Source organism: Oxyura jamaicensis, chromosome 18 (genome assembly GCF_011077185.1).
Source record: "Oxyura jamaicensis isolate SHBP4307 breed ruddy duck chromosome 18, BPBGC_Ojam_1.0, whole genome shotgun sequence".
Taxonomy (NCBI): domain Eukaryota; kingdom Metazoa; phylum Chordata; class Aves; order Anseriformes; family Anatidae; genus Oxyura; species Oxyura jamaicensis.
Genome location: NC_048910.1, coordinates 3,729,142 through 3,754,876, shown reverse-complemented (window position 1 = coordinate 3,754,876; position 25,735 = coordinate 3,729,142). Strand labels below are relative to the sequence as shown.

Below are 25,735 nucleotides of genomic sequence, written 5' to 3'. Positions count from 1 at the left end.
GCTATTTCATCTCTCTGTCTTTTGTGCTTGTGATGATGAATTTGAGCCTGAAGATGGATATTTGAGTATGAATGGAGGTGCCAGATACTGGACAAGAAGTTACTTGGCCTTATATCCAGGCCAGATTTAAATGTTTCCCTGATTTTCCTTTTCTAATCAAGGGAGAGAAGGGACCACCTCTGAGGCTGACTCATCTCGCACCTAAACACCTGTGAGGTCTGATCCTTGAAGTGCATTTTTCACCAAGTGAGAAGATAATCTGCGGTGATTTACTCAATGTCTTACTTTAGACTCTGACTTTAGTTTTCTAGAGCTGGTAACATGCCAAGAGAGAGGTGGATATGTAGTGCTGCCATCCAGTAAAATATTCAGTGGCAGAGGAAGATGTGTGGGAAAAGGGGATGGAAATGTGGTACGTCTAGGGATGAAGTACGGCCAAGCAGCTTCCTCAGGGACCTTGCAGGAAAGAATTTGACCCAAGAACTAGTAAGTGCTGTAAGGGGGCTGCCATTTGAGTCTGTTTGTTTCTTTTCCTTCTCCTTTCTTCTGTAGCTTTCATCATTCCAACTTCTGTTAAAAAATCTGTTTCTGGAATTTTCTGTGATTTAGATTTGGCTTGACAATTACCCTGCCCCCCCCCCAGTTGTACAACTGTTAAGAAACAGGTGCTGAGGAGTAACAGTGAACTGGGTGCCTTTTGCATGCCATTTTGCAACGTGTGAAAAATGCCTCGAGGCAAATCCCTCTCAATTCTTAGGGCCGCAAGAAAGCTTTGGTGAAGGCAGTGTGATGCTGAGCCTGTAGAATCCTAGCATCATAAAGGTTGTAAAAGACCTCCAAGATGATCAGGTCCTACCACCCATATCACCCACTGAACCACGTCCCAGGCACCACGTCCAACCTTTCCTTGACCACCCCCAGGGACAGTGACTCCATCCCCGGACACCCCCTTCCAAGGCCTGCCTCCTCTTTCTGAGCAGAAATGTCTCCTCATTTCCAAGCACCACGGCCGAACAGCCCGCTTTGCCTGTCAGCGCCATCCCCCACGCCCCCCCCTCGGGGCCGGGCCTTCCCTCAGCTGCCCGCCCTTCTCCAGGGGCGGGGCCGCGGAGCCGTCCCTGCGCCTTTCGGCCCGCGCGGCGCCCCGTAGGAGGCAGCTTGCGGCCGGCGGCGCGCGGGGAACGGAGCGGGGAGCGCGGTGGTTGCCAGGGTAACGGGGCGGGGAGGGGGTCCCGGGGCCGCCCGCGGCCTGTGAGGGGCGGCGGGGCCGGGCCGGGCCTCGGCTGTGAGGGGCGGCGGCGGCGCCTGAGGGCGGGGAGCGGAGCGGAGCGGTCGGGGCGGCTTCAGGCCGGGGCAGCCGTAACGCTGCCGCTGCCCCCAGGTGCTGCCGCCATGGCTCTGGGCGAGGCGGACGCGTTGGGCCCCGAAGCGGAGGAGAGCAGGGCCCAGGAGCTGGACGTGATCGCCCGCGGGAGCGCCCTGGAGAGCTTCACGGAGAGCCAGGAGGTGCGGGGGCTCGTCGGGGGCCTGGCGGCCGTGTGCGGGGACCGGGCGGCTCGGGAAACGGCCGTGGAGAAGTTCATAGGTGAGCACGGCGACCGGGGGCTGCGCGTCAGCGTGGCGTTTAAAGGAGGGGTCTTACCAAAAAAAAAGGACTAAAACATTAATTTTGGTTTAATTATAATACCGAAACTTCTTTCAACAGGTACCTGGGGTTCATTTTTTCCTCATGGTTTTCCAGATGTGTGCATGTCCTGCTCGCACGCACCAGTTAAAAGCTGGGCCTTGTATTTAAGAGATCTCAGCCTTGTGTTGAAGAGACCTCAGGAGCCCTGTGTAGCCTCCTGCCTCCTGTTCAAATGCAGAAAATAATTTAGAAAAGTTAATGGTAAAAAAATTAGCCAAGCTTAATGGTCAAAATACTGTTTCATTGTCTGTTTTTAACAAACAGAAACTAGGTAGGCACATAATAAACCAGAAAACCCCAAATTTGGACATCTGACCCTGCAACGGTTATGCCATTGAATGAACTGATAGTGATCTGTCCAAGGAGGCTAATAATGAATGTCTAACTGATCAGAGAGAAGTAGCAAGAACATACTTGTGTTGATTGTTCAGTGTCACAGGTGAGATGGCAGAATTTGATGGCATAGGAAAACGTACTGAAAAGCCTTAGCCGCGGAAAAGCCATCTCTCCTCCAGCTGATCATCCTGCTGTGCCTCTTTCACATCATATGTGCTGCCTCGGTTTATTTAGACTGTATTTGTGGTCTTCCTGCATGCATCTCCACCCTATCACACAATATTTTAGGAGAAAAATTGTATCGCTACCCACTGCAACACTGACTTTTGCACTTCTTGGGAACGTGTTTTGAAGGTAGGGGGTTGTAGCTGTATAACAGGTATCAGTATCAGAAGTATCATTGTTCACTAGAGTGTTAACATGTATTTAAACATTAACAGTACTGATACGTATCATACACTGTGCATAAAACTTACTTCCAACATTTGGTGTCATAGGGAATCATTTGACCTTTAATAGGCAAAAAATGTCCCAAATATGGTAACAGACTAAATGAGTGGGTTATAAATTTAAAGGTAAGTAAACATCTTAATCTATGTGCAGATAATGCCGTAATAATCAGTTACTGAGCATTTTAATACAGGTTTCTGAAACACAAGAGCATGTGATGCTTTTTTATGAACTGTTAAGAGCAGAAGTCTGGATTAGGTAGTTCAATCTGCAACAAGTTTTGCAGGAAAACGTAGGAAGATCTTTCCTTGAAATAATAGCACTAGAATCACTTTTTTGTGGTTCATCCTTTTCACTGTTTTGATCTGGTGGTTTATTTTAGATTACCAAACTCTGATCTGGGAACACAATTAGACAGGATAATGAATTGTAGTTAAATTCCACTTCTGCTTTTGAGCGTTGATGGAATTTCTTGTACTCTCTAATTCTGTTATTTGTACACAGCTTAAGATACTGTTAATTACAGCAGGGAAAGTAGCGATAATTAGGAGTGCAGGCTTCCCTCTTGATTTAGACAGCACTATGGAATCCCAACGCAACCGTAGAAGTTAGTGTAAGGAGAGTGTTGGGCTGGCTGTGTTGTGAAAGTGGTTGTGCAGTGTCATCCAGCGGTCAGCGATATATCCTCTGGTGAAGTTGTGTTGCATCTTCAGAGTTTGATGTGATGAGGAGAAAGGGATAGGGAGCAAAATTGTTAGAGAGAAACAAATGCTGGAAAATGAAAGATTAAGAGGATATTTTAGTTTTCTAAGTAAAAAGCTATTTTCTGAACAGATGTCTAAAATGACCTAGGCAATCACCAGGCGATACTGGATCATTTAATGACCTCTTTCTGAAGCATAGCTTTCATTTCTGGGGCTGCATAAAATCGATTCTAGGTATAAATTGAAATGCTTTTATTTCTATGATCTGTGGCAAGTTGTTCTTAGTATTTGCAATACTCAATTGCAATTTATCGTTCCTCAAGTCCATTCCCAAAAGGAAGGTAATGTATTACTGGCAGCAGGATAAAGTAATGTGGAAAGTTGAAGATATGGGATTTAGGGGTAGTAATAGTTACAATTTGTGTTTGTCCAGGTTTAATTTTGTCAAGACATTTTTGTTCTTTGCTGTATAATTTCCTTTGTTCCATTACAAAATGAAAAAGCCTAGTTCTGAGAGTTACGAAGAGCACCTTTCAATGCAATTCACTATGATGTTATTTTCTGCTATGGTCAGGAAGCTTAAAACAGAGAGAATTTTGCAGTGCTTTTGTCTTGTTTCAGTGATGGAACTCTATCCTTACATATGTTCCAAGCATGGGAAGGAAGATAGCCTTGTGATGAAACCCTGTGTGTCCAGGTAGAATTTCCCTATGACTGTATTAGCTTAGGGTTGGAAGAGTATCACACTACTACACGTGATGTTAAGATATCTTTGTGTGGGTGTTTTTAAAAGAATCAGAAACTTGACATGCTAACAAATAGAAGAGTGCATAGAAGTAAGTGGGCTGTAGTATATTAATGGAGAAGATGTGAACAGCACGCACAAATGTGTAAAGCAGCATTCAGGTTGCTGATTGGGTTGGAGTGCGGTGCGAGGCTGGTTTATCTGCAGCCCCTACGGGCTGTTCTGGTGTAATGTCCTCTGTTTGCAGAGTTCCATCAGAAGCTGGTAAGTTGTTGGCAAAGGAGAACCACAAAGAGCTCTGCAGTGAGGGGCAACAGTCCACTGAGTGCTGGCATGTTTCATTTAATCGTGAGATTTGTCCACAGTAATTTGAGAGATTCCTGGAAGAGAGTTTTTGATGAATTTTAGGTAAATGATGGCATGACAGACAGCCTCTATTTTTACAATAACTGCTCTGTTGTCTTCTTGCTTTTTGACCTCATTTAAAGGTGTGGCAGTAGTTAGCTCAAGGAGATTGAAATTTTAAACTAAAACTGTCTAGAATCAAGGGTGTATCTCACAATTGATGGTTGTAAGCGCCTTTTGTTTGAATGGTTGGTCACAGGTACCTTTCTCCTTTTCAGTTATAATGGACAAGTACCAGGAGCAGCCTCACTTGTTGGATCGCCACTTAGGTAGGAATGTCATCTTGTATATAATACTTCTTTGTGTGTATACTTGAAACTTGCTTAAACTAGAAAGTTCATATTTGCATTACATGATTGTTGTGATTGATAGCAGATATATGACGATCATCTCCCTTTCTATTACTAGAAGTATGAGAAATTGTAAGCTAACTGTTTTGTTCTCCCTTTCTTTTCTCTCCTTTCATTAGAATGGATGATGAATTTGTTGCTGGATATAGTACGGGATAGTGCATCTCCTTCCGAGCTATTTCATCTGGCTTTCAAATTTCTTTACATCATTACAAAGGTACAAAAACCCAAAAGACAAATGTAACATTCTGTAACTGCAAGTATGTAGGTTTCTAATATTTAAATTGCCGTGTGAAAGATTAGTTCTTTTTTTTTTTTTTTTTTCTCATCATTTTCATGGTACCTCATGCTATTCCATGATCCAGAGTAGAAAAAAGCAAGGTCAGAATGCAAAAATAAATAAATAAAAAACAGATTTTGGGCTACTGAGTGGACCTGCTCAAGAGGTGGGCCTGTGCAAACCTCATGAGGTTCAACAGGGCCAAGTGCAAGGTCCTGCATCTGGGTTGGGGCAATGCCAAGCACAAATACAGGCTGACAGAGAATGGATCAAGAGCAGCCCTGAGGAGAAGGACCTGGGGGTGTTGGTTGATGTGAGCTATGTAAGCCAGCAACGTGCACTTGCAGCCCAGAAAGCCAACTGTGTCCTGGGCTGCAGCAAAAGAAGCGTGGGCAGCAGGGTGAGGGAAGGGATTGTCCCTCCTTTGATCTGCTCTCATCAGACCCCCACCTGGAGCCCTGCATTCAGCTCTGGGATTCCCAGCACAAGAAGGACACAGAAGTATTAAAACAAGTCCAGAGGAGGGCCACAAAGATGATCAAGTGGCTGGAGCACCTCTCCTATGAAGACAGGCTGAGAAAGTTGGGGTTGTTCAGCCTGGAGAAGAGAAGGCTCTGGGGAGACCTCACAGTGGCCTTCCAGTACCTAAAGGGGGCTGCAGGAAAGCTGGGGAGGGACCCTGTGTCAGGAGCTGTAGCAACAGGACAAGGCAGAATAGATTTAAACTAAAAGAGGAGAGACTTAGATTAAAGGAGGAAATTCTTTACTCAGAGGGTGGTGAGGCCCTGGAACAGGTTGCCCAGAGCAGCTGTGCCTGCTCCACCCTGGCAGTGTTCAAGGCCAGGCTGGATGGGGCTTTGGGCAACCTGACCTGGAGGGAGGTGTCCCTGGCCACAACAGTGGGGTTGGAATTAGATGAGCTTTAAGGTTCCTTCCAACCCAACTCATTCTATAATATATTAACTCCTTAAAGGGTCTTTTCTTTTTCCTCAATACTTGATGTTGACAGATGGCTTACTAAATTTTGAAACTTCACATTACAGGTGAGAGGATACAAACTTTTCCTCCGATTGTTTCCTCATGAAGTTGGTGATTTACAGCCTGTTTTGGATATGCTTATGGACCAGAATCCAAAAGACTGCGAGGTGAGAACCTGCCGTATTTCCTGTATAATTTTTATGGCTTCTACAGAAAAAGCCGAAGAACAATATATAAAATAGTTCTGCAAAAAATAGCATGTAAAGCTGCAGGATAACCTGGCCAATGTTATTGAACAGCTGGATTTAATGTGGAAGTCATACATTTCACTATGTACCCTCCTGATTTGAAGATTTCTTTATCTGGGAGCAAGAATTTTGATTGAAACAGTATTTAAGCAAATAATTTTTAAGCATGGATTGAGGTGCTGTAGTTCATATTGTTAAATTTTTTGAATGAAGAAAGAAAGGATTCCAAAAAGTTTTTTAAGATAGATTAATTTTAAGACAGATCATCATCTATTAAAGGTAACAAAAATCATGGATATGAAGACTAATTCTGCTTAAAATTTAAATATTTTTAAAGAAATTTCTTGCAGTGACATTTCTGTTGGTGTTGATATAGTTGTACAGCTTTTAGTTTTTTAAAGACCAATTGCCATAAAACTAAAGTAATCTTTTTTTTTGTACAAGTTTTCAAAGCTTAATTATTTTGCAGGTAAAAGACTTGATTTATGAAATTACTATTTTAATTCTGAAACCTTACCGTAGAAGCTCTTTAGAAGTTTCTTCTTGTCTGTCTCTCAAAACACCTAAATTTTTTTCAATTAGCCCATGAAAGGAATACATAAGAAATGAGGAAGGACATATTTCTCTCTTGGTCTTTTTCTGTTGTCACGCTTTGTCTAAGAACTTAAATTTTCTTTCTCTCCTTTCCCTTTCTCCACATGGGGAGTCACTTTCCCTACAGTGATCATTTATTTGTTTGCATTTCGTTTCTTTCTTCTTGACTGGACTGGAGGCACAAATGGGCTGAGGGAAGGAGAAAACAGGAAAATAAGAAAATGCAATTTTTCTTTGGAAAAGAAAGAACTATCTCTAAACTTCATATTCAGAGGGAAGGGTCCATTGTCTTGACTACATTTTTCAGATTTGAGATGTCTTGTAGTTCTGTCTCCTTGGTGTTTCAGAACATTGAGGTTCGAAGTTTTCATCTTCTTAGTGCAGAAGTTCCTTGGAGGAGTTAGTTTTGTTCTCCAGGCACCTTGTTGGAATACAGTCCAGAAAACGGAGTGCATATTTTGTTTGACTCTTCTTTTCCAGACTTGGGAAACTCGTTACATGCTTTTATTATGGCTCTCCATGATATGCTTGATTCCTTTTGATCTGGCCCGGTTTGATGGAAATACTGGTTCTGAAGAAGGGCATGCTCGCATGCCAACAATGGATCGCATACTTAAAGTAGCAAAAGTAAGTATAATGTGTCACGCGATATCCTCAGACCTATAACATTTTTCTTAGGCTTAATATTTCAATATGTAGCAAATCCAGATCTTTTCAAAACATTATTTAATATTCATTTAATTATTTAATTTTTCAAAACATTATTTAATCCTGTGTTTTCTTTGTCTACTCTGTAGAGAATTTCTCCATAGTTGAAGAATCTTTAGTATGTTATTAATTCCTTAGTGTCTGGTTAGACAGTTTATTACTTCAGGGAAAAAGAATCATCAATCTTACTTTTGACGATGTGCTATGAATGTATGCCTTTGACTGTATTAAGAGCTTTTAGAGTTTAAAAATACTAGCTAGATTTTCTGAAAGTCAACTTTACATATTTATATAGGAATTTAGTGTTTGTCAGGATGAGTTACGAAGCTATGCCTGCGGGAAGAATTTTCAACAAAGAATGAAATTTCATTTGGCGTAAACTTAAAGTGGCTAACGTGTCATCCATGTAAGATAAAAATAATCAGACCCCTTCCCACAAATAACTGAACAGCTTATGCTTATCCTTTTGACACTTGCAGCACTTCAGTGGTTTAACACTTGTAGAAATGTAGTAACACAAATATGACCATGCTTTAAGGTTACAGTAAAGGTAAACTTGCTTTGAAAGCCATTAGATGTGAGACTTTGTCTCCGATTCGGCTTGTTAAATGGATTAGTTCTCAGTATGATGTTGTAATTGTAAATATTAAATAGTGTATTCATGTACAAAGTTGTTACGTAGTTGTATTATTAAGTCTAGGTGACTGAATTCTTTTACAGTTAGTTCTGTTTTACTTCTAGTGTTACTTGGTTGTCAGCGATAAGGCTCGAGATGCAGCTGCTGTACTGGTTTCAAAGTAAGTCTCTTCTTTGCTTTTTGGCAGAAAGGAAAAACCTAGCTCCCTTTTTCCCTGTCATTTTTTAGCCTGACATATTACTAACGACGGTTCTGGGAGCACTGGAAGTTGCCAGCTATTTGTGGGGTGTTAAGCTTGCTTGAATCATGTCCAATAGCCTGTTCATTGTAAACGTTTTCTTCTGTTAATTGGAATTACAGGCATACATTACAAGTGATACTTAAAGTTCTTTACTGCTAGCACAATACTCTTCAAACTGGTTTCTAGGGACTGGTTTGTGCTAAAGGGTTTGAAAAAGATGAAGGTACCCTGTGTTGCTGCTCATTTTTTGCAGTATGTTGCATAGAAAATAGACAAATCTAGTATTAACTAATGGCTTGATGTCTCCCAGAGGTACTTAAGTTAAATAAAAGGAAATAGTAATGCTAGATTTTTTTCTTAATATCCCTCCTCTTAATTTTCTGGACCAGACAAAGGTACTGCTGTTTTTGTAGGTTTATTGTCAAATAGTTCACCCAATGAAATAGATTTAGGATAATGGAACTTTGTAAACCGTATTGTTTTACAAAGGTTGGTGTTAGTTCACAAACTAATTGTGAAAGAGGTGCAGTTCTTATATCTTTTGTGTCAGTTCAGAAATAGTTTTTTGTATAAATTTGAAACAATGAAGTTCTCTTTCATTCTGTCCTAGTGTATTATGAAACCAGCCTAGGTTGGTTTCATTTGCTATACATGTGAAAATAAATTATAAAGAATGCAAGCTGTGCCAGCACATTCATACCTTTTCCTGATATATATCACGTTACATATCTTTATTCTAGTATATTCTAATGGAAGAGAACTTCTGTTTGCTTAGTCTGTCACGTAGTTTTTTTTAAAACAAGAATAATGAAGTATTTATGCTTGCCTATGCTCTAATGTACGCTAGGGGGCTCTGCCAACATAGTTTTGCGACCGGCACAGAGGCGGTGTGGGGTGAACAAGATGAAAAGATTTACTGGATGTGGGTAGCTAGTCTGAATGATAACAACAGTTTTAGCATTTTTCTCTGGATTGAAAGAAGCACAACATTTACAGGCTTAGTTGTATCAAAATACTTGTTAGAATCTGCTCTACTAAATTATGTTTGTCTTCTGGCGAAATAGCCATCGATGTACTTATTTTAAATTTATTCTGAATTTCGGTCACAGGACCCAAAATGCTTTAGAAGCTTGTATTCACTGAGTATAATGCTACAGTGGTGAATCTGATGACAAAACAGACACTTTTTGTTTTGTGTCATGCAGAAAATTCATGAAGGAGTTGGGACTAGAATATAGTTCTCTGGTGACGAGTCTTGTACTTCTCTGATTTATTCTGAAATATTTCAGAGGAAAATTTAAGTGAACGCATGTGTCATTAGAATAGTCTTTAATAAATAATCTTGTTTATTGCGTGCTTGTTTCCACGTGACAGAATGTGGGTTCGCCTGCTTATCTTAATTGTTTTTTTTTTTTTGCAGTCATTTTGGAAGTGATGATAGGAAGTTGCTTTTCTAGGATTTCTATGTATCAGCATTGGTAATCTGCCTTGTCGCAAGGCATGCAAATTGTGACATGCACTGACTTATTCTTAAGGTGCATGAATGCCTGAATATGCCCTTTACCATCTTTACTTCCTAAAAAAAAAACAGAAAAATCCCCAAACCAACCCTATATGGTTGGCTTTTTAAGGTATATTCTGTATTTGCAAGCCTTCTCAAGTAGGGACAGTGAATTTAAAACACTCTGTCATCACTTAAGATTATTTAAATTTACATGCCCGGGTATCTAAAAATAAATGACTACTGGAAGCATTTCTATAGTAATATGATTCCAGCATTACATTCAGAAAAACTTTGCCTAAGCGGGCAGTGCTTAACCCTGGATTTCAGAAGGATTTCATAAGTTCCTTTCACCCTGATGCTGAACGCTATGCAGGCATGTTGGTAGCAGTTGTATGTTTCTTTTCACATCCGTTTTATTGGCTGAATTAATTTTTATTAAAAGCATATGCTCATAACAAATAAGGTGATAGAATACATTAAGGAATATTAAGAATATATTCTAGTGCTAGCTGGATCAAGGTGTGTAAGACTAATGGAAGCAAAATTACTATTTAGTGTAGCTGTAATTAGTTTACTATGAAAACGCCATTTTAAAAATAGCCTAATGATTAAAATATTTCATGAGGAATTAGGAGACCTGGGTTCAATGCCTTTTGGCCTTGGTGTACTTGAATTCACTGCTTTCACGTCCCAAAGCAGTCCTGTAATGAGCAGGGCATAGATGTTCTGAGGTGTAACTGTTTCATCTTCTGGAAGTTAGACTGTTAGGGAAGCAGGAATGCAAGAGTCCTAGGGAGATAAAATAGAGAGGTTTAACTCCGTAAGCTGCTGAGTAGGAAACTTCTTATAGAGAGACAGAGGAGAGGAAGGGGAAGCCTGGATTCTTGTTCCTGCATGAAGGAGCATGCATTTCAGGTAAAATTCAGAAACATCAGGATCCAACACTTTGCATCTTTCGAAGTCTTTCCCTTTTTCTTAGGGCAGAGAAGCTGGGGTTTGTTCCAAGAGCTTTCTGTCTGCTCAGTGACCTGGCTGCAGTAGGAGGAGATGAGGCTTATCTTTGTCTTGCTTCGAGTCTGGAGGTTAGGGCACTCCTTAGAGTAATTAAGATTTAAACTCCTTTGGGCTGAGAAAGGGTCTAGGAACCAGTTCATCTACTTTACAGGTTACTTCTGTTACCTGCGCTATTGTGGAGAAGGATTTGTTCTTGGTGCTCTATTATAAAACAAAAAACAACCCCCCTCAACTAACTCCTCCTCTAAATCCTCATTGTTTTTTTGCTGAACACAATAGATCTAGTCTTTGAAGCCAATTCACGTGATCACATCTGCTCATTGTTTCCTGTGTTCTCTGTATTTAATATTCCCCGTTAGTTGGCTCTTGATGCTGTTCTCCATTTAATTTGCAGGTGTATAAAGTAACCAGATATAAGCTCTGTACACATTCTACTTGAAGCACTGTGAATTCTACAGTCAGGGCTTTCCGTATACCTTTCCTCTGATTGTACCGAGGATAAAGTTTTTTAATTAGTCTGAATCTCTGCTGGCCTAGGAGTCTAGTTTTTAGGTGCTGCAGGACAAAAAGCAGTGACTGAAGGAGGTGCCCTAACTGTGGCTTGGCTGGCACTGACGGTGACTGAGTTTATAGGTTTAGGGAAGTAGTTAAACCATGATAAACCTCTTTGGTCCTCTGTAAGAATGGTAAAAATGCATCTCTTGACCCATCCAGTATGTTAAATATTAGGTGTTTAACCTTAACAAATACCTGAACAAACAAATCCAGCGCTGATGATTATTCTTACGGGCCTGGAACAGGATCTGGCTGATAACAAGTGCTGTATGGACCCATTGCTGAGTTATGCTGGTCTTCTAGCTGTTTTTCACTAATTGTAATGGAAATTATTTTTGTGTTGTAACTGTAGAAAGTTGTTTGTTTTTGCAATTAAGCTGGGAAATCTTTAGAATTCTGGCTTACAGGTTGGTATGTTTAAAAGTGAAAATTGTGTCAGAGCCTTGCTCAGAAACGGAAGGACTAAACTTAGGAAGATTTGGAATGTTCTGTCCTCTGCAGTTTAGGAAAAAACTCATTGTAGAATTGTCTTCAGTAATTGCAGCCGGTTTGGGTAGCAAGAAAGAAAATAATTTCTTTGACAGTTGTGAAGACAGTAACTGCAGTGTATTGTTTTTGTTCTTTTTTTCTGTGACAGATTTATTGTTCGCCCTGATGTCAGGCAAAAAAGGATGGCAGATTTTCTGGACTGGACTCTTTCAATGTTATCCAAGTCCTCCTTTCAGACTATGGAGGGGACAGTTGTTATGAATGGCATGCTGCAGGCTCTGGTAAATACCATTTTTCTTCTAAAAGATAGATGATTTTATTTATATATATATATATTTTCCAATGTAATACTGTTGTGGTAGACCTTTAATAGAAAATGTATAGAGAAATTCCTGTCAATTAAAAATGGTAAGATAATATAAAGCCAGAATTTCCTCCACAATAGTTTTGAAGGTACAACTTCACATCTATGTCTTTTTTCTCTGAGTAGTGTTTTCATCAACAAATGAAAGGGAAGTTGCCAGTACAGATACTGATAAATAACTCTCAAAAATGTATCTGATTGTATATTAATAGTCGTTTCATAACTCAAAGTTTGTTTGGCTTTGTACCAAACCTGTGAAAAAAAATTGAAATAATTGGAACTGTACAAAATGAAGAAGTTGGCCTTTTGATGTAGCAGTGGCCCCTCCCAGGCTTTTCAGTAATGGAAGTATTTTTCAGTAATGGTAGTAATTAATAAAGTTTTAGCCATTCTGATAAATTTAAATTTTTGTTCTCAAGAATTTTAACAAGACATACTAAACTTACTAGACTGTGTAGTTGAGTAGGCTGAAAAAATACATTGATTCTTTTAATTTTGCTTGTTAATCAGAAGAAGTTCTTCATTAAGTGCTCTTCATAAGAGTAAAATCCTCAGTTCAGGTTTTAAAAGTAATACACTATGTATAGCTGTACAATCATAGGACAGCCCAGGTAGGGGAAGAAAACTTGAATACCTGAACTAGTACTATATGATAACACTCCTCTTGTATGAAAGAATATCTTTCTATAGCAGCTTTCTTGCAGTTTTATACTGTTAAAGTATTTGTGTATATTTTGAATTGCTTGAATTAACAGTTCTGGTATCTGTTCCGATTGCGATGTCCAAAGATATTTGCCTGGAGCAGGGGAATTTGTGTGTGGAGTTGTTTCTTCTTTTCTTTGTTGTTAACAAAGTTGAGATAGCACACACGAAGTCAGATGGCATGCACTTGGGTAGCCTTTGTCCAGGTTTAAGGATTTGCTGGCATTTGTATGAGTTTCTATAATTTGCATAAATTTGCAGCTCTTTTTAAATAATTGCTCTGAGGACTTACATGCAGTACATTACTAAACATCAAAGCAAAGTTCTGGAACAAGTGTGTGTGTGTGTGCTGATGGTTTTTTTTTTTTTATATATATATATATATATTATTTTTTTCCTGTAGCAGCTCTTCCAAGTCAGAAGATAGGAGAAATGATCTATATTTAGAATGACTTAGGACTTGCTGCTTAAGCAAGAGGAAGCATTATTTGTATGCACTGCAGTCTGTTTCAAAAGACAGAGTGATGTTTCATCATTTTATTGTCAGATCTGGAAAGGGAGACTGTTTGCCATTCTAGGTGCATGATGAGACCTGTAGGATGTATAATACATTAGTGTTTTGTCATAATTCTTTTGACTTTGGCTTTGGCTCTATCCACCTGTTCATTAGTGCATACTAAGCGAAACAGGTGAATACTTAACAAGTCGAATCGAAACTAGAATGTGATACAATACACCTGGAAGCAGAAGCCTGCCTTCTTGCATTTGTATGATTTTTTTTCCTCCTATACATTGTGGAATGGGAGAAAAAATTTATCAAGCCAGTTTCATTTGTATCCTACAAGCTCTTGTTCTAGCTGGTAGCCATGAAGAAACTGAATTTTTAAAGCCTTTTTCTTGCTTTTAGTCTTGAAATTTTAATTTAAGTTACTGCAATATAAGCACAAATTATATCATTAGGAAATAAAGGTTTTCAGAAAGATACATATGTAGGTATATGCACAGAGACATGCGTAAGTGGAGTAGGAAATCTTTATTTCAAGAGTTTAATGTAACACTTAGAACAATGGCATGTAGTTAAACCAAAAATATTAGCTGAAAGTAAAAGCAGTATTCAAAAGTAAACCTGTTCCTTTAAACATACAAGATTTTAGCAGTCTCTATGGAAACAAAGCAATAATTACTAACTGTGTAAAGCAAAATGCATCCTCAGGAGAGACAACTAAAACTTGTCTCACCAAGCTTCAGAATTCTTTGCCCTTGAATTCCTCCAGCAACTTGTTCCTTTAAGTCCAACTGCAGTTACCTGGTATTTGTGTCTGAACAAGCAGGAGAAAAAAAGACAATTTTTCAGTTCCCAGCCAGTACAGCAAGGCAGGTTTTGGAGAAGTAATGCTGCTTGGCCACGGTGGGTGAAACAAGTCTCCCCCCAACACCCAGGATCAGTCTGGAGCTTCCCCTGACAGTGTGGATTTCAGCGGGATTATGATATTAGGCTGTTTATGGTCTGAACTGCTGTGAGATTGGCATGGCAAAAGTGTTTTCAAGTGACATTAAACCCTTGCATTTCAATGAACTGAAACTGCAACTTAGGTACTCAGTGAGTAGTTCTGTGCTGCTGCACTTTGATCTGCCTCTTCGTGGCCTTAAGTCTCGGTGATTAGGTATGCTACTGTTTAATCTAACTCAGCATTATGTGTAGAACAAGTACTACTGTTTCATGATTCCTGTTGAAACACGCAGCCTGCATTACACATTTTAATTCCACTGATGCTTTTTTCTTTTTTTCTTTACACCTGTCGTCAGTAATATATCATTTCACAACAGGTGTGCACTAGCAGGAATCTTTTCTTGCTGTGTTTCAGATTCAGTTTTTAAAACTGCTTAAACTGCTTTCTTTTCTTGAAACTAAAATCTCAGCGTCGAATTAAATTCATTTTTGTGTTTGGACACTATGTACGCGTAGGTAATGTGACAGATTATAAATGTTGGATTAACATGAAATTGCTACTTTTTTATAACAATTGTTTACTTGAAGGAAACATCTAACCTGTTTCAAGAATCTGCATTTTAAATTCTCTTGGTCTGGAGGTTTGCTTTTAAACCTGCCATTATATCAAACAGCTTTTTAGTTATTGCTGCAGGGTGTAGCACTCCCAGTTCTTGCGTGACAGAGATGTCATCATGTTGAGGTAGCCTTGGGCATTGAAACTTATTAAACCTTATTTGTTTTATAAGTGATTCAGTATACAAGTGTGAGTAATAATTAAAAAAAATAAAACGCCCTACACAGTGATCTGATGAAACTCGAGAGTCTTAAGAACAGGGCATTTCCCTGAGCTGTCTCTAATGCAAAGGTTATTTAGCAATAGCTGCATGCTTATGTAAATTTTGCTCCAGGGAAGAAAGAACTCTCCAACTCTATTCTTTCAGACCCAGAGGCACAAAAATAGAATATTTCCAAATAGAATGTTTCCCAAGTCTCTATTTTTTTGGCATTCTTAACGAATTAGCGATGCTAGGATTGTCCATTGGCGTTATTTTTTAAAAAGATGGTATTGCTTGGTGGTCTGCTGGTAAAGGTGCCCAAAAAGCAAAGCTGATCTAAGGAGAAGAAAAAAATAAATCCTTTCTTATGCAAGGGCACTGACCTCTTTTTGGTAATACTGCATCTCTTCTCTTCCTGGAGGGTACGGAGTATTCCAACATGGCCTTTTCTGATACCTCAGTGTTGTTGTTGTGTTTTTTTGGTTTTCACCAGAAGTACTGAGGTTAGTTCAAGGTTCAGAGTTTCTGTTAGCATAAGCTTGATTTTTTCTTCCTTTTAGAATATAGTGTTGTCTAAAGCAGCTAATAGTATCTTAAGTATTCAAAATCTATTTTGGCAGTCCTGTTAAGATGGAAGTCCTGATGTATTAGTGGAAGTTTTTCAGGCTTTCAATCGATACATAACTAAGATTATATGAGAACTTAACTCCTTCTGCCAAGTATTTAACTGTGCTGTGTATCAAAGCTTGTCACAGTAATTACCATGATCAATACCCCGACGCATACTATTTCTAGTTGTGTTGTATAAAGATCAAGGGCTTTAACTCATCTCTTTCACCATTTGTTGCACTTATAGTGCATTCCATACTCTACTTTCAAGCAAATTTATTATTCTGACAGCACGTCCTCCCTCACCTTGTTTACCTCCCCACATCTAGCCTGGAGGCAGGAATGAGTGATAGCTTTCCCTCGACCTGGATGCTGTACGGCTACTAGGGGGTGCTCCAGAGTAATGAAAGATCCCATTTTCTTCCCGCAGAGGCTGAAATTATCCTCCCAGTCCTTGCCTTGCTTGGTTACAACCAGAGGGTAGGTTCAGACCTGTGACTCCTGCTCGGCAGGAAGATAGACTTGCTGCCAAGCAGTCAGGCCACCCTTAATGGTGATTTGTATAGCTTGGGGAACATGTCCCGGAGATGATCCTGATTGATATATCTCATAGAGGTCGGGCCTAAAGTGGGTTATGTAGACAATTGGAAGGTGTGGTGGATTTCTTCTATGATTACTAAGAAACTGGGTTTTGTTTTCCTTGCACCATGCTATTTCTAAAGCAAAACCAGACTTGACAGTCATCATTGCTTGCACACCACTGATTTTCTCTAATTTGTAGGTGGCTTAATTATTTATAAGAGAGGGAGTCACATACTTTTCAACAGTTCAACAGGTTGGGTGAGTTGGTGTATGCTCTGTGTCCTCATTAAAGCGGAGGGACCAGGGTGTAACGCCAATTGCCTGGATACTCCAACAGACAGGCTCCTTACTTTCAATATTATTACTTGCTGACACTAAAATGTCTATATGGGTGGCAAACCAAGCTTATTAATTATTTTGTTTGTATCAGATTTTTCTGAAACGGTGTGCCTCGGATGTTTTTCTTCCTTCAAGGCAGGAAGTTTAAACTAAATACTGCAACGCTGATTTGTCCTTTTTTCCTTATCTATTTTTGTTTGTTTGCTTGCAGTGGTGCACCATGCACTTTGCTTTTTAGTATATCTCTGGTATGCTCTAGTGTTGCAGGATTTTTCTGAGGCAGTAACTTTGCTTTATGTACGTGTTAGTAGCACATTCCTCGAAAAACACACACATCTTTTATTTTAGAGGCCAATGCCAGGTAAAGTGCTCTTTTATTTCCCAAGAGGAGTTGTCAATGAAGCTTGAAATTTTGATAAAGTTTGGGCTTGTGAATGTTTTTACGTGCTCAGATTCACAAAGAAGTCATGAAAACTTCTTGTCTTGGTATTTCAAAAAAAAAAAAAGGTGGGGGGGAGGGGAAAGCAGAAGCTGGATTCCCAGCTCTCTTGACTATCCGAAGAGTAGTGCTCAGCGGGATGGTTATTCCCTACTTTTATAAGAATTGTTTTTTGCTAAAAATGTCCATTAGATTTTCTTTGAGAGAAAGAAATAATGTGTCGCTTGCTGAAACACCAGTAATCTGGCAGAAGGTTGTGTTCCACCTGCGGTGTACATTAGCTGGTGCAAACAAAACTTTTTTCATTTCAGATGTACCTCCTCTTCAGCTGTATTTATCCCAAAATCAATAGGTAACATTTTATTTATCAAAAACCATGTAATATTAAGTCCCCATTTTTAAAGTGTGTTTGTTAACTCGTAACACACTAGCTACAGTGTTACTTGGTTAATTTGTACTTCCCCTAAAAACTCGCATCAATGAAATGAAACCCCTTAATCCATATTTAAGAGTAAGGGAGAACATCTGAATCATGTGCTAAACTTGTCAAAGATGGGAATAAATGAGTATGATTTGTGTAGGTGAAAGTTTCCTGTATTAGAATCTGCATATTTTTCATACTTTATAAGGAAAAAGGTTTGTACAGAGCATATATTCTTAATGGAAGTTAACATTATGAGTAACTTTAATTCTCAAGTTATACAGTGCTCTTCCCTCAGATTTTCTTACATAGACCTGTCTAAAACCTGTCAGAGTTCTTGTGATGGGTTAAACTCTTGCTACTGAATGATTGAAGAGAGGTTTAGGTTCAAGGTGCGGAGCCTGATTTATTTTCTGAAAAAAAATAAGTAACCCAGCTAGCTTGTAGTGTAAATCTCAGTTGAACTACAGCTGTTGCTATAAGGATTTTAACATCCGAAAGTACATCATAAAGTCTTGCTGTATTTGTGAGTAGATATTCTGTGTTGAAAATCAAATATGAAAACAGCTTGTTATTTAAGTATGTAATGAAACTGGTGTAGGAAAACAACGCGTGTTTCACTTGTTCCGTAAATTCTCTTGTTCAGCAGATTCTCTTGTTCAGTAAATTCACAGAGAAAAGTGTGTAATGGAGTTCGTTGAGTTCGCTGTTCTAAATTGACGAGTGAGACTGGTTTCTTAGTTGTCTTTAGAAAAACATTAAAAATAAGTTTCTACAATATGGGGAGAGTTTTCTTATTTCCTGCTCTTCTGTTGGTTAATTTCTTCCCTGCTCTTGCTTTGAGGCGATACACCTTCTGGTTATGTTTTTCCCAAGGAGTCAGAACTGCATTCAAATTTGGCCTTGAGGACGTGAAAATTCAGGAAGAAACTTGCAGAAAGTTGTTAGAATTAAGGAACTAAATAAGAGTGAAAATGTGAGCGTGTTCTGAGGCTACTATTCCATCTTTGCTGGAACTCCCTGAAAGTTTGCTGAGACGTGTGGGGCTAGAGCTCCAAATTCACTTGTCCAGGAGCATTCCCCAGGCTGTATTACAAAGCTGTTTCTCTCCATTATCAGTACTTTAGGAGTTACACTATGTTTTGTTGGAATATGCTTTAACACAGTCCTAATAAATTTGAGGCAGTCCATGCACAGCTTAAAAACAGTATTTGCTCTTACTTGTGTGCAGAGAGGAGAAGTACTTGTGAAGACCAGGTGCTGCAGAAATGCTGCAGCGTCTCCTGGCATCTACTGCCAACTGGCTAACCTTGTGAAGAAGCCATCTGTTCTGAGCACAGGCACGAAGTGATGAAGAAATGAGCTTACGCACACTCCTGCAAAGAGAGAGAAAAATTGGAGAGGCCAATTTTTAGGTTTTTAGATCTGCTACAGCACCTGTAGTGGTTGTGTAGCATTTCTGCTTTGTAAGCATACTTTTTATAGGATGCCTTACAGTTGTCTGGTTACTCCAGGAAAACATTTAAAATCTCAAATAATTTAAGATACATTGTCAAATTCCACTATGTAGCTTGTAGTAAAGCCGATCAGAAGTGCTAATTTAAGATTCTAAAATGTAATTTAGTTACAAACCAAAACAGAATGGGTACATAGCCTAAAGGTGTTTTTATTGCTTTTGTTGCTCTTAACCACACCTGCAGTACAGGAGGCATGTGTATTTGGTATGTGTGAGAAAGTACATATTTCTAAGGTAAGTCTGTTCTTGTTTAACTCCTAGGCATGTTTATTGACGAGGCTTTTTCTTCTGGTGAATGGCAAAGTTCAAGCAAAGCTAAGTGGCTGAACCCGGTAGTTTTGATACATATGAAGTGGACTTGGGAAACTTTTAATGTTTTTTAATGTTTTTGTCTGGTACTAGTAGTGCTTTCTTCTCCCTGTAGAGCTGAGGATAAATCTTACTGGGATTTTTAAAGTATGTAAAATTATTTTAGGGGGCTATTTGCAGGACTGAATGCTTGAACTCTTCTTTAAATCCCTTGGCACAGGAATTAAAATGTGTCTGGTGGAGGTATATTTGCAGTCAGGGAATTCTGTACTTTTGTTTAGTTTAACAGGGAGTTCTCAAAAGCTGCTGGAGAAACAGGGTAAAACACTTGGCAGTGTAGCCTGTGTTGTGTCCTGTCTTGTCTGAGTTTGATTGCTACCAACAACCAAGCTCTCTCACGTGCGTCCACCTGTCCTGCTTCTCACAGAGACTGGAGCGTTGATGTGTTCTGCCTAAATTAGGAACAAGGCTTTGTTCAGTTCGGAGAACCCTTCGATGTCATGAGGTCCCAAACAGGATGTAGAGTTCCACTTATTCGTGGTCTGCAGATTCGTCTTCAGTTCTTGGAGGTTCAAAGCAGCGTGAGCTGTTAAATAATAGCTGCTGTGGTTGCACCTGCATTGAACTGGTGTGACCAAGCACTGAAGCACTGAGCTGGATGGATCAGGGAGCTGAGCTGGCTGAAGAACGGCTCCCCAACCCCCTCCCTGAGCGTGTGTTTTTGGGCCAAATTAGCTCCCTGAGCTGGCTGCCTGCATGAGTGTACGAATGGGAGGGGCAGGCTGGGCTACGGTAGCCTTGACTCGCATGGACTTACAAAGAAGTAGAGCTGCACCCCGAGACTCTTCCTCTTAGCTATTTAAATTACTAAATAGCTTAGATCATTGAAGGAATATTAAAGACTATTTTAGATCTATATGCCTGATATATTAACCTTTAGAATCTCTATATTCTTGTATTTATTTTCCCTGTTTTAATTATAGGCACAGTTATTTAAACATGGCAAAAGAGAAGACTGTTTACCTTATGGTAAGTTTGTAATATCCTGATTTTTGTTTTTAAAGCCATTCCAATTTAAAAAAGGAAGAAAGGACACACTGTTAAAGGTTCTGTAAAGAGTAAAATCAACAGAGAAGTTTTAAAACATGCAAAGTAAAGGAGGAAAGATGAGATGCCAAAGTGAGGGAGGAGAAGATGGAGCTGAAGAATGTTATGTTGGAAAATCTCATGAAAGAATTAAAGATTTGGCAGATGATCAGGGTCGCCACTGGGCTACAGGGGCTGAGCACAGAACATAAGATGTGAAACATATTTTAAGGAAATTCGTTAGAACATAACCTGGTGTTATGCCTGTTAGTGCTGAAAATTTTGCAGAAAACTTCCAAGTGTTAACATAAGCCCAGGAGTTAGGAAATGCCAAGTTTAAAGAACCTGTTGTATACAGGACCCAGCTGGAATAATCGGGTGGTACTGTTGGAAAGAGGAAAAGTTTCAGTGGAAAGAAATAATGGATTAAATCAGGGATAGACAGGTACTTGAAAGGAGAACAGAAGTTTCTGAATATTCTATCTTTATGTTGGAATTATGTTCTCATAGTGAAACCTGGAATTGCTCAGGACTGACTGCACAATACTGGTTTGCTTTTTATTGGTAGCGGTAAAGAGGTACAGAGAGATAATGGCTAATTACAGAACACTGCAAAAGAGATGATCTTTTTTGTGGAACTTAGCAAAACACCAGGAATGTGGTTTGTGCTATTCACAGGAATCAAGCAACGATGTAAACTCACATTTGAATGCTTATCACTTGATCTAATGGAATGATTTTTGACTTCAGAAGAGAAACTATGTAGATCTAGAGCAGGAAACAGTTTCATTCTCCCAGTTACTAAGTATGACATGCAGACCCCTCCTTCCTAAACTTATGGATGTGTCAGATAACCAGAAATATGAGCAGGCTAGATAAAATATGGTATAATGCAAAATAATTTAAAAGATACATCCGTGCAGCAAAATATTGTCATAATCAAAATAAAATAAAAAGATTTGGCTCATGTTGTTAACCCTGCTGGTAAAGTTAGATGTTTTGGCCAGTGGCATCTGGTAGTATGAGGAAAGCCAGGCACACACCAAGAATAAATTTACCCCAGAGAAGACAGAATGCTCACAGCTAAGCAGCAAATATTTAGACAAAAATTGTTGGGGAAAACAAAATGTGAGAGGTGAAGAAATCAAGGATTGTTAGTTATTACAGGGTTATAACAGAACTGAAGGTCAAATAGAGGTGGATGTCAAAGGATGACAGCGTTTGAAATCTTGCATTATAGAACTGGAGTTAAAAACGAGCACAAGTCCTGAGACCATTTGCTTGGATCAGTGGATGACCCACAGTGATTCAGTAGCTGGACTTGGAAAAGGCTTATATTCATATATTCTTATTTTTTTTTCTCTCTGTGAGTATTGATGTTTCTGCAGTCTCTTAAAGCATTAGTGTCTCTAGTTTTTTAACAGTTGCAAAAAAAAAAAAATCCAGATTGCAGGAAGATACTGAAATAAATGTCATTTTTGGCTTCACCATTTTGCCCGCATGTATTATTTTACTAATATTTCAGTATGTCTGGATAAATTATAATGCTGCTGAAAAACAGAGTCAATTTTTAAATCATGGATTTCTCAGACTTTGAAAGAATTGCTATACCCTTGATCTCTTAGTATTTTGGAAAACCCAGTATGAGACTGGTTTAGAAAGTTGCAGAAGATGTAATTCTGTATCTGCAATGCTTATAGTAAGAATGAGAGGTCCTTCAGGGTCTGAGCTGTTAGTTCATATTAACTACTGATAAGCTGTAGGCTCTTTCTTTGAGACAGTCATTTCAGGCTGCAAATGCAAAAGGACTTTTACTTGTAGCATGGATGTGTTCCTTGTGAAAATTTTGAATTCTGGACTCATTAATCCAAGACTCTTCATTAGTCTCTGTTTTCTACTTTGCTGGACAAATAACTTTGTTACCTTTGATGTGCCCAAATGAAAGGTTTTGGTGCTGATTGTTTACACATACACATTATTTTTCATGTCTAAATGTTTATGGACATTCATCGTCATCAAAATTTTCTGTGCAGAGGAGTTAAGTTGGTGCTACCTGAAAATAAAAAATGAGGAGAACGAACGCTTTTTTAGTACACAGAGACTGGTCACAGAGTAACTGAGTTGGTTTTTCTGCCTTCTGGTTCTGTTAGGCTATTGAAAATTCTTAGACCATGAAAGATACTTAAATATGTTTCTTCCACTGAGAATGAGAGGCATAAATTCTCCCTCACAATCTAGATTCATTTTGATTTTCATCGTCAAAAGTAATCCTTAAAGTGATCCTACCTGTTCGGTAGGTGAAGGATATTACCCTTATTTGGCCATTGCCAAAACTATGACAAAGTAAGTAGTACAGCATTTGCATTTCAGTAACACCTTTAAAAATCTAAATCTTCTGCAGATTTTTTGAGATTTATTTATTTATTTATTTTTTTACCAAGTCTTTTCTTAAAGTATTTGTCCTAACATGTTTCTTTTACAGCTGCTACTGTACTTGAGTGTCTTGATAACTGCAAGCTATCAGAAAGTAATCAGATGGTTCTTCGCAAGCTAGGGATGAAACTTGTTCAACGACTTGGACTGACATTTGTGAAACCGAAGGTAGCAAAATGGAGGTTAGTTTAAAGCTGAAACAGTTTTGTTTGTTTTGTTTTGTTTTGTTTTTAAGGAAAATGAATCTTAAAAAAAAATCACAAACACTCCAAAACCTTACAAAGTCTTAAATGCATCAGTTTGATTACCAGTCCTCCTGCCTCCTGCCTCCCCTCCCCTAAAAGAAAAAGAAAGAAATCCTTGTGTTATTTAAGACTTGCATGCATCCTTCATTTGAACACTTTGGAAAATGAGATTTCCTCTGCTGTATTTAGTTTTCTCTAGTTTTTCAATTTTGGTATAGTAAACCAGCGTTGTGAAAACCCAAGTTTTTTGACATTTTGTGTTGCATGTTGCAAACAAAGCCTCTTCCTGTATAATGCATAACTTGGTAAAGATGGGAAGATGGTGAACTTTGTTACTGAAGTTGATTTAATTCAATTTTGTGAGAGTGAACTTAATTTTTCCATTACATTTTTCTACCCTGATTCGATAGAAGGTTCACAGGGGAAAAGTGGTTTGTGATCCCACTTGAGTTTTGCATATTAGTCAGGTTTTGGTGTCTGGTTTTACTTATTGCCAGAGGGCAACCTCTTTTTTAGATTTCTCGCACTGATATTTTTAAAATTGCAGGCTCCATTGGTGGCTATTTTTTATTGTATTTCTTTTACCGACTTTTGAGAATGTCCTTAGGCATAGAAAATTCTTTTTAGGTGGAGTGTACCTTGCCCAATGGCAAGAGTCAGTTTAGCATGGGAAGTATATCTTTTGTAAGAATGTATCTATACCACAGGCTAAATATGTGAGTACAGCTTGTGCAGAAAGTACTGAGCTGGCTTTAACATTTAAAAACAATTTTTCATAAATAGTTTTTTTTTTTTTTTTTTTTAAGGTTTTGGAGAGTGTTTTAGGGCATGGGAATTTTGCTTCTTTATTGTCAGTAGTGGAAAGTAGGTTATATTGAAACAGGAAAGGGAGAGAGATGATGAAAGGTACAGAACAGTTTTGCACAGGAACCGTTTAAATAGTCTAGCTTTTCTCAACCTAGAAAAAAAGACAACTGGGTCAGGAGGAAGGAGGATGGGATTCTTTGCCCTTTCCTTTAAAGCAACTTCTAAGTAACTGGAAAGCTGTACACTGGGAGGTGCAGTAAGTTGACAAGCAGGCTTTGTAACAGTATATACCCATTTCAATTGGAACTTAAATCAGAAACATTTATTAACTGTCTCTTTTTTTGTGCAGGTATCAGCGTGGCTGTCGGTCTCTGGCTGCCAATCTGCAAGCTAAGGGTTCAGTTACGCAGAGTCAGATGATAAATGTTGCTGCTAACGAAGCTGAGGATGATGAAGCATATGACATTCCAGGAGAGATTGAAAATGTTGTAGGTGTGTTAAAACCAGACAGAAGTTATCGTAAGGCCTGCAAATTAAGTGCACATTAGGAAAATGGCTTGCTTAATGCTAAGAAAGTAATGTGGGTATCTGCACTAATGTGAGCAATTGGAAAGACTGTCAAATTTCAGTCTGTGCAGCTGGTTAAAATATATGATAATTTTGCCAAATTATTTGAATTTTAGCATCACAAGTAGAAACTCAGTACTTGTAACATTTTTTTGTGGGGTTGGGGGAGGGAGTTATTGAAATACACTTTCCCAGTAATGTGAAAGTGTTATCTTGAGCCTTTCAGAGATGGAAGGATGAATTAAAATTCATAATGAAAAATGAAGTAAATGGCATTACATGAAAGCAAAAGAATTATGTGGAAGATTTTAACCTGTGGTGGTATCGAAGGAACAGCGTTTTCTATTAGTATGTATTCCTAAAGGAGGTCCTCTGCTAGCTACCTGGTGCGTATGCTATAAATAAATAGGCAAAGATGGCATCAGAAAACTTTTATAGCTAAGTAATCTAATGAACCTCTGAAAAAACAAAACATCATGACCTCTATTTTGAATTTGTCAGAGTAATTAAAATCCTAAATCAAATTTTCTGTTTTAGAAAACATTTTTGACATCTTTTGTGTTTATTTACTTACAAGTCATGCTTGTGTGGTCTGCATAAGAAATCTGGAAACAAATATTTTTGTTTAAATTAGGAGGCAGCTATGTTAAGAGGAAAATGGATCTTTAATGTTTTAAAAAGTATTTCTCTTGTTAAATAAATGAAAATAATTGTTTTGTTTCAATAAATTTATCTGCAGAGCAATTGTTGGTTGGACTGAAAGACAAAGACACTATTGTCAGGTGGTCTGCAGCAAAAGGGTAGGTTTCTTATTGTTACTATAAACTATTAAGCTAAACAACAAGAATACAGTCTAATGTAACCTGTGATCGAGAATTTGTCAATATTCACAGTTACTTCAAATGGCTTTAGCACAGCTCATGCTGTAAATCTGTGTTTATGACTTTTTCTGGGTGCATATGAGTTGGGGCTAGTCTACAGGAAAATTGCAGCTGGGCTTGGAAATAGACATTTTGTGTAAGATTTGACTTAAAGGCTATAAAGCAGTATTTCTTGAAAATATCTTTTTTCTCCTCCCCTTTGAAAAAAATTTATTTCAGTGTTAAATTCTATACTTTGTAGC

General features: G+C 38.7%; 1 protein-coding gene and 1 long non-coding RNA gene across 5 annotated transcripts in view; one reads left to right on the top strand and one right to left on the bottom strand.

Annotated features, from left to right (window-relative positions):
- The first annotated feature begins 1,093 nt into the window (after positions 1-1,093).
- The window catches only part of TBCD (tubulin folding cofactor D), a 128,422-nt gene continuing 103,780 nt past the window's right edge, over positions 1,094-25,735 (top strand). For 2 of the 4 annotated variants that reach the window (XR_004755141.1, XM_035342379.1), the window contains exons 1-11: positions 1,393-1,585; positions 4,546-4,596; positions 4,797-4,894; positions 6,001-6,102; positions 7,258-7,404; positions 8,227-8,282; positions 12,074-12,206; positions 20,458-20,503; positions 23,043-23,175; positions 24,395-24,537; positions 25,352-25,412. Coding sequence is in view for 3 of the 4 variants with exons in the window: in XM_035342379.1 (XP_035198270.1) it covers positions 1,393-1,585; positions 4,546-4,596; positions 4,797-4,894; positions 6,001-6,102; positions 7,258-7,404; positions 8,227-8,282; positions 12,074-12,206; positions 20,458-20,503; positions 23,043-23,175; positions 24,395-24,537; positions 25,352-25,412 (1,163 nt within the window). In the remaining variant the exon portion in view is untranslated. Of the gene's footprint in view, positions 1,211-1,276; positions 1,586-4,545; positions 4,597-4,796; positions 4,895-6,000; positions 6,103-7,257; positions 7,405-8,226; positions 8,283-12,073; positions 12,207-20,457; positions 20,504-23,042; positions 23,176-24,394; positions 24,538-25,351; positions 25,413-25,735 lie in introns of those variants that run through there. The other 2 variants (XM_035342377.1, XM_035342378.1) reach the window with 2 other exon arrangements.
- On the bottom strand, positions 5,719-15,416 carry LOC118175821. Its single transcript, XR_004755148.1, has 4 exons — positions 15,404-15,416; positions 15,283-15,288; positions 14,118-14,123; positions 5,719-5,900 (listed from the first exon to the last, which is right to left on the bottom strand). It is a non-coding gene; the product is annotated as an uncharacterized LOC118175821 (long non-coding RNA).